Below are 9118 nucleotides of genomic sequence, written 5' to 3' on the forward strand. Positions count from 1 at the left end.
GTACAACATTCCACTCTTGTTTTCCTCAAAGCAAAGTTCTCTGGAACTGAAAATATAGACACACGTGGTGATTTAACAACCTTTAGTGGTACTAGATCCCCCGTTAAAAAAAGTTTAAGTTATCTGAAGCCCCAACATGTTCATCTTCTTCACATTTGCTCCGGGAGAATTATGTGAACAAAATTAGGTGATCATGAATGTTTTAAAAGATTTCTCAAACATAGTAGGTGAAGGATATATGTTTCTACCTATGGTACTATTTAAATATACAATAGCTCTATCTACTCTATTATTGTTGTGCTCTGGTTATGGTAAAATCGAGGAGTTAAAAAACAACTTAAGCATCTATCATTAATAATACAACAGGCATGATAATCTCATGTTTATAAAATCAAGCTCATCTTGTTAGTGTACAAATTGTATTATAATATTTTGTATTAATGTATGTTGTATAACATCCTTGTTGAAAAGATTATCTCGGTTAAGGAGCCTTTAGCCAAAATATTAGTTATAAGTATCTTGACCAATATATATTTGTTTGAAGTAAATGAACCCCTTCAAAATAATTAGGTTTTTAATTAAAGCACATTAAAGGGTAATAAAAACATTTGGACATATTGTGTGTTTAAACTTTGTGTAATATTTTCATGATTTCTTCTGTTGTATTCCTTTAAATAATAATATATATGAACAGAAATACTTTATATAAATAATTGTATACGTACCATGTAAAAGCAATGCTAAGTCACACTCACATCCTAAATCTAGCTAACTTGGGTTGTTTCCTTCAAGGTTTCTTCCAACTACGTCTGGTTTTTTATTTCTGCATATAAACTGGATATACAACAATTTTGATGATGAAGATACATTATAATCAAATAATAGTGATTATATTTAAGACACAAAAGTGCTAATTGTATTTTATGTCAGACAATTGTATTTTATGTCAGACACACAAAAATGGCGTCGTAAACAAACTTAAACAAACAATCACATTATAGAAATATGCCGACAAAACACAGAGGAATTAGAAGTGTATCTCTCATATATTACCTGTGAACAAGTTTAGCATTAATTTGCTACCAGAGGGCGCGACTGACAATTTGAATAGCGGGAAATTTAAAATATTTTATTAATAAAAATGTAATATAAGCTTAAAAATACATTTTATTTAAATATATGTAATATTTACATTACAATTATATCAACGGAAAATTCTTAGAATTTTCTATGTTTAATGACAATATATTGTAATAACAATATATTAAAACGTAATATAACAGATTTTACAGAAAAAATATACTTTTAAATGTACAAAATTTAATAAACTATAGAATATGAAACATTTTATATTATCTGAAATGTAAATCTGCCAAATATAGAGTACAGTACAATATATATGTTGAAGATTATTAATTTAGATTTTTTTAAATATTTGCTTTACCAAATATTTATTGTAAGTATAGAATTGTACATCATCCATATAAGCTGTGTTATATTTAAATATTACAATAAAAAATGTTTCATTTTTTCCTTTTGCTATTCTGTTCATTTTTCTCATCTACCAAAACAAACAACACCTACTATTATCTTTCTAATTATGTTTCGTTCAGAATGCTCAAAACAGTTGATCGTTTAAAAAATACAGATATTTGGTGATTTAAGATATTGGACAGACTGCTTGTTAAGTTTTGTGCATAATCTGGGAATTTTATAGAGCAGTCAAGATATCATTTACCAACAAAGTAAAAAAAGTCTCTGGCTTTGTCAAATTACATCTATAATACTGCCGGCCTTTCATAACTTCACTGTTCAACTCACGTTTCCTAACATATTTGGATTAATGTTTTCTTTCTTCTATGCCATAGCTAAAATGGAGGCTATGTTAAGTAATGCTCTTCCACATTTCGGTTTGTAGTTATCCTGTGTACAATGTACATTACAAACCCTTTTGCTCTAATTTAAGACCTCATAAGAGATTAGCATCAGTTTTTCATCATTCATTACTAAAAGCCATTTCTGACATAGAGCAGGATCCCTAGAAAAGCTGGGTATTCTATTTGAAATGATACTACATCTAGGGACGCAACACTTGAGATGTCTTAAGATTTAAATAAATAATTTTAACTAAAAAAGAAATATAAAAATACAATTAACAAAATATGAATATTTAACACGTAAGTTCATAAGTTTTTTTAAGTCTGCTCTGTCAGCAATGAAAGAGACGCTCTCAACCAAAGCTTCGTAAAAAAAATTAAACCAAAATTCTTTGTATATAAATCAAATTGTTTCTATAGGAGGTATATAATTACCAAAACAGTTCAAAATATCCAGTAAATTTTTGATTATTTCCACCAAATATAAACGTACGTACATTACGCCTTCTTATTTTTTAGAAGAGGCTTCTGAAACCAGAAAGTATTAAATTTCATCTTTGCTACCAAATATCTCGAGCCACCTGGCGGCGAACTTTTTTTCTGCTATATAAGATAACCATCCTAACATATAGAAGATCACTTCAGTAAGTGATCTGCTGTACAATTTATAATCTAAATCTTATTCTAGATACCATTCTAACTTATTTTAAACTCTATCCTAACGTATTCTAAAGACTATTCTAACTTATTATAGAGATTATTATATCTCACTCTATGTGTCTATTAATCAGTTCGTATGGTAGTTTGCGTTTGCGCTTACGCACTTCACTGTCATCGCGCACATTTAACTCTTTGGCGAGTGCATTAGGATGCACTAATAGTCTTTCAGAGTACTTCGCACTAGCACTTTGAATCACACTCGTTATGGGTTCTATGGGGATATCGCGTTCAATCAATTTGTTGGACACGTAATATGGGGCATCGACGATGACTCGCAACACTTTATTCTGGAACCTCTGGAGTATATCTATGTTAGATTTCCTAGTAGTACCCCACAGCTCAATACCATAGGTCCAGATGGGTCCTTGCAACAGTAGTGTTTCGTGAGATCGGTAGATCAGCTGTGTACATAAGATATAACAATGGGTCGAGAACACTGCCCTGCGGAACACCCGAATATATGGGTTGTAGGTCAGTGTATTCGTCACCCTGTTTGACAATAAAATGTCTGTCTGAGAGGTACGATTTCAACAATTGAGAGTGCGTATGGGGCAAAATCTTTTTTACTTTAACGTGCAGTAATATTTTTTATCGTTTAAATTTTTGTTAACTTTGTTGACTATTCTATGTATTTATTCTGTTGTTCCGTGTTTATTGCGGAAGCGAAATTGATGGTCTGGAATTGGTTAGTTGGATGGTCTTTCTCTCCTCTGCGATTAATTTTAATCTCTTAATGTATAGTTTTTCGGAAAGTTTTGAGATGATAGGTAACAGGCTGATAGGACGATAAGAGGAGACGTCTTCTGATTTTTTCCCGGGTTTAAGAATCATAATGATTTGAGCCACTTTCCAAGTGCTAGGAAAATAATTAAGTCTTCGGATGGCGTTAAATATAAAAGTTATTAATTTGATGCACTTTCCTGAGAGCACTTTCAAGATTCTTCCAGTAATTAGGTCAAAACCAGGAGCTTTTTATCATTGATTTCTTTAAGTATTGCTTATTTTCTTCCTTAACAGTACATTTCTTATGTGGCAGATCCATTTGAAACGGAGTGTTAACAAAGTCAATTATGTTATTTTCTCCTGTTGCGGGTATTTCAGATGGGTACGGATTATATACGGTTTTTAAGTGTTTAGAGAAAACTTCCGCTTTAACTTTATCGTTCCTAGCCCAGGTATTGTCAATTTTAATGGATGGATTATGTTGTTGAGGTTTTTTAATCTTTTTTGTTAATTTCCACAGAGAATACTCCGTTGCATCAGTTGGCGTTAAGTTTTCTAAATAGTTTTGAATTACTTAATTTTGTTCCTTATTTATTCGCTCTTTCCGCTCTTTTGTGGCCTTGTTGAATTTTCTCTTGTTTTCTTCTGTTCTGATTTTTTGTTTAGTTGTAGATGAAATATAGGTATAATTAAACTTTTGATATATCACTCTATTACGTGTTGCGTACCATGCGGCCTCTTGTATAGTTTTTGTTATATTTTTTGCTGCTATTTCTGTATCTCTTTCTGTTTTGAGAGGTACATTTAGTCATAACAAACTGTCTAATTTTTCTCTAAATAATGGCCAATTGGTTTTAGTGTTATGCAAAGAAGGTGATTTTGTTTTGTTGAGAATATTTGAGTTCACTATTATAATAACTGGTGTGTAATCAGATGATAGATCGAAGCATGATTCAGCTTTGCACGTTTCGGTATCAATATTTTTTGTAACACAAAAGTACATGGTATCAGGGATTTTATTTCTATCTGACGGCCAATATGTTGGCTCACAAGTAGAAATATGCTGTAAATTATGTGCCTTCATTGCTTTGACCAATTCTCTGCCTTTTGGTGTTAATAGTCTAGAACCCCACATAACATGTCTTGCATTGTAGTCTCCTTCAGCAATGAATCTATTACCCAGCGTATTAAAGAAACCGTGGTATTGTTCTGCCTTGTTGTGTTTAGGTGGACAATATATAGCACTAATTGTTAATGGCCCATGCACTTCTTCAATAGTTACACTGGTGGCTTCCTCGCTGAATTTCTCTCTTTCACAGTGCCATGTTTTCACGGATAATTATTGATGTTCCTCCATGTGCTTTATCATCTGGATATTTTATGTGATACAGCTTGTATTTCGGCATGTTGCTGGAGTCCATTAGCATTCCAGACCGGTATTTTGTTATTGCTGTAGTGGCTATCAATCATTTGTCTAGCTTGGTAACGACGACGGTGAGTAAATTCATCATTGTGCTGTTTTGTTCCCCATCATTTCCTCTAATTTACTAATAGTACTTATAGGTTCAGTGGTGATTGGCGTTGTGGTGATTAGGTTGGGTCTGACTGTTGATTACTGCATGTGCGTATGAGATATGAGGATGTTGTATTGGTGCTTTAGATGAGTTAGATGGTATGGGCTGTTTTGGTGGCTGTAAGTTTCTTTTTTCTCTCAGTGCTGGGTACAGTTTTTGTTGCAACGCTTTACTTACCAAGCATCCCCTACAATTTGCAGGATAGTCATCGTCACAGTTGACGCATTTTACTTTGTCGTTACGTGTTTTGCGTGTGCAATTATTGGTCGCATGTTCTCCTGCACATTTCACGCATCTACACAACTTGCGACAGTATGTTTTGGTATGCCTATATGTTTGGCATCTGGCGTATTGTGGTATGATTCTTTTTGTGTTTGGTGGCTCACATTTAATGACATGGTGGTCCAAATACTTAATCTCGTAAACATGTTTATTGTTTTCTTTTGGCTTCAATACAACTTCGTGGCCTTGTTCATCTAGGGCTGTTTTAATTGTGTTTGTATCCGTTGCGTGATGTAGTCGTTTTATGACAAATTTAAAGGTTCTTTCAGATTTTGGTCGAAAAGTATGATATTGCGTGTTTCTATCGTCTAACTCTTTTATTAGAATTTTGAAATGTTCAAGGTCAAACATTTGAATCTTTATTGTTTCAGATCCGATTGTTTTTATTGTGTAATGACTGGATATTGTCTTGAGCAAGTCATACAGATGTTTAACAACACCTACCTTATATACTGTTATTGGGGGTGGTCTGGGAATTACTTTTGGTTGGTTTTCTGTGCTGTTCTGGTTTTCTGCTGTCTCTTCTGTTAGGGCACTGAAACTGATGTATGTTTGGAGGGGTTTTTGAAGCCAATAGTCGCTAATTTTCGTCTGTTTTCGGACTAATTGTTCTTCGGAACTTCGTAAGGGATTTTTTATTTGTAACCGTGTTCCATTCGTGCATTTGAGGGGTTTCAGTTATTGGCAGTTGCTTGCTATTTCGAATAATGGGTGATTCAATTGATGAATTGACAGAAAGATGTTGTGTATTAGCCATTACGTATTGAAATTAACAATACAGATCACTTAATAGTTATTAAATGTTTAATTAAAAAAAAATTACGCGCGTCACATTTTGCTCGCTCGATTTACCGTTCCGAAAATAACAAAGACAATTCTCAGAAAGTAGAGTCTTGCTTATGGCGGCACATTAACAAACTAAAACACTGTATCGCGTGCGCCCGTTTAAAATAGCCTTCTAATTTCTCAATATTTTGTGAATGAGCCTTTGATTCAAATGAACCGATCAAAAAAATGGTCTCAGAGCCGCCAATGAATGGACCACGCAAAATATTTCCTGGGTTTCGCCTGTTTAAGTAAAACCTCTATACATGTTATACTCTATGCGCATGGTCTCGCGCAAAACCTGAAACGTGAAGAGATCGACGCCACAAATACCCAGACAGTAAGGAGTATAGTAGTTTTCAGTCGTGGAACGTTCTTTGGAATTGTTGTGTCGCCTTGAGAGTGTTACCGACGCCTTGACGTTTACCGGGTGTTGTTGTGATATTGAAACCGGAGTCATGAGTTCCTCATTTTCCAAGAAGGTACATTCACTTTAACGTTTTCAACGAAGACCATATATCGGCAGTTTTTCAAATAGTTTGCTTGAGTCTCACTTTTTTTAGTAATATTACCGCATTTATATAACGAAAGTGCCAGTTAAAATAATTACTTTCGTACTTAACGTTTTTAAAAACTTTATTTTTATTCGATACAATTCTCTCGGGAATGGTAACAATTTGAATCGTCAAAATTATATGGTAAAAATTAGCGTTGGGAACTATCGACTGAAAATAGTCGAAACAGTCGATAGACGCAAAATAGGCAAAACAGTCGATAATCAAAAAACTAGCGACTGAAAATAGTAATTATTATTTTCAGTCAAATGCACGGTTTGACTATTTTTTTTTCAATTCGTGATATTCGATGTTAAGAATCTTCGAATGAAACTAGTAGAACCAAAAATAGTAGATAAAAGTACATGACTGAAACAGTCGATAGTAAATAGTAACAAAATTAGTCGAACCAAAAATAGCGACTGAAACCGTCGATAGTAGGTAAAAAGTAGTGAATTACTAAACAGTCAATAGTCGATTTCAGTCGATAGTTCCCAACACTAGTAAAAATTTAATTTCTGTCGGTCCGTCGACTTTTATATTCGTTTTTCTTGGGTGATTGGAATTCCTAGTTGTTTACGGAATGTTAATATCGAATGTTTAAAATTCCGACGATATTCCTATTTGTATTGGAGGATTTATCAATGTCAATTGCCCTTTTCGAATAATTTTTAAGCAATTTAATTTTTAAATGGGCAAAAGAATAACGCAATCTTTAACAATTCAATTGAAAAGTCCCCGGTCTACCATAGTAAAACACATTTTTTTTGGCAAAATAAGTTTTTTTTTATTCAACATAATTCCCTTCAAGGATGATGACACTGATTATAGCAACCCTCCAACTTTTTGATACCATTGTTTTAGTACCATTTGTCTTTTGCTTCAAAATAGGCCTCAGTTTCAATGATCACCTTTTCATTCGACGACAATTTCTTCCCAGCGAGCATTCTTTTGAGATCTGAGAATAGGAAATAGGCGCTGTGGTCAGATCTGGAGAATATAGTGAATGAGGAAGCAATTCCAAGCCCAATTCATGGATTTTTGACACTATGCATTGTCTTGGTGAAGCAGTTCTTTCTTTTTCTTCAAATGTGGCCGGTTTTCGGCGATTTCGTCCTTCCAACGATCCAATAACACTAAGTAATAGTCGCCGTTGATGATCCTTCCTTTTTCAAGGTAGTCAATGAAAATTATTCCATGCGCATCCCAAAATACAGACGCGATAACATTGCTAACCGACTGTTGCGTTTTCCCACGCTTTGGAGCGGGTTCATCGTATGCAGTCCACTCGGATGACTGTCGAATGAATTTCGGAGTGAAGTGATGGAGCCATGTTTCATCTATTGTCACATATCGAAGCAAAAACTCGGTTTTATTACGCTTGATCATCTTCAAAAACTGCTCCGAATCATCAACTTGTTGTTGTTTTTGGTCAAAAGTGAGCTCGCGTGGCACCCACTTTGTACAGAACTTTCTCATACCTAAATATTCGTGAATGATATAATGTACACGTTCAGTTGACATCTTTAGAGTGTCTGTTATTTCATTCAATTTCAATTTACGGTCATGCAAAATCATTTTGTGAATTTTTTAAATGTTTTCGTCGGTAACAACCTCTTTTGGGCATCCACTGCGTTCATCGTCTTCGGTGCTCTTTTCACCACGTCTAAACTTAGCATACCAATCCTTTATGGTTGATTTTCCTGTGCAGTGTGCGGAAACTCGACATCAAGCCAAGTTTTTGCTTCAACTGTATCTTTTCCCTTCAAAATTCAATATTTTGTCAACACGCGAAATACCTTTTTATCCATTTTTTTTCGCAATAAAAAAGCTGTTTCACTCAAAATGCTATAATTCACGAACTAATGATCCGACAGCGGTCTAATTTACAAGACTAACTAAAATACATATAGATTTAATTCTAGTAGCACCATCTATTTGTCAGGTCGGGGACATTTCAATTGACCTGTTATATCTGAAGTGTTCTATTGACTTTTATATTTCAAACGCATTATAGAATGGGTTCATTAAACAAGTATTATTAGAGATGTGCGACTTTACTAGAATAATTATATTTATTACTATATGTTTTTATATTTTTCAGGTCCGTGCTAAATTACAGACAATCAGCCCTATAAGAGTTAAAGAATGGGCTATGCACATCCAACACTGTTTGGAAGACTTGGACGGTCGCCAATTGTTCAAGGAATACTTGATAGAAGGAAATATGACATCATATATAGATGTAGTCAAGTTGTGGGAAAAAGCTGATAAGGCCATTTGGGATAATGAATTACAGGAATTAATTAATGAAGTTGATGACATTGATTGTAATGAAGTAATGCAAATTCCAGATGATCGGAAATACGAATATATAAAGACCGAATGTTGCCAAATTTTAGAAGGCATACACTCTACATTTATACAGTGTGTAAATGAATAACGTTTAAACGAAGAGTAATTGTTGCAATGCAATTATATTTTAATTATCTACGTTGTGATGTAATTATATTTAAGTATGTTAAACCCATTTTTTGCCAAAAATAAAACTTGTGAAATATTA

The 9118-nt window shown here is 33.7% G+C and overlaps 1 protein-coding gene across 1 annotated transcript; it reads left to right on the forward strand.

Annotated features, from left to right (window-relative positions):
• The first annotated feature begins 6322 nt into the window (after positions 1 to 6322).
• Positions 6323 to 9118, forward strand: LOC143203364 (uncharacterized). Its single transcript, XM_076415457.1, has 2 exons — positions 6323 to 6483; positions 8660 to 9118. The coding sequence occupies exons 1-2, from the start codon at positions 6460 to 6462 to the stop codon at positions 8996 to 8998; spliced, it is 363 nt and encodes a 120-aa protein (XP_076271572.1). The 5' UTR covers positions 6323 to 6459; the 3' UTR covers positions 8999 to 9118.

Source organism: Rhynchophorus ferrugineus, unplaced genomic scaffold (assembly GCF_030347505.1).
Source record: "Rhynchophorus ferrugineus isolate W39M unplaced genomic scaffold, kcgeb_rfMv2 rfM10, whole genome shotgun sequence".
NCBI lineage: Eukaryota > Metazoa > Arthropoda > Insecta > Coleoptera > Curculionidae > Rhynchophorus > Rhynchophorus ferrugineus.

Bases quoted from the DNA above. Each gene is read 5' to 3' on its own strand.
- LOC143203364 (XM_076415457.1), top strand. From the start codon at position 6,460: ATGAGTTCCTCATTTTCCAAGAAG. The intron at 6,484-8,659 runs GTACATTCACTT...TATATTTTTCAG, and splicing joins GTTCCTCATTTTCCAAGAAG to GTCCGTGCTAAATTACAGAC.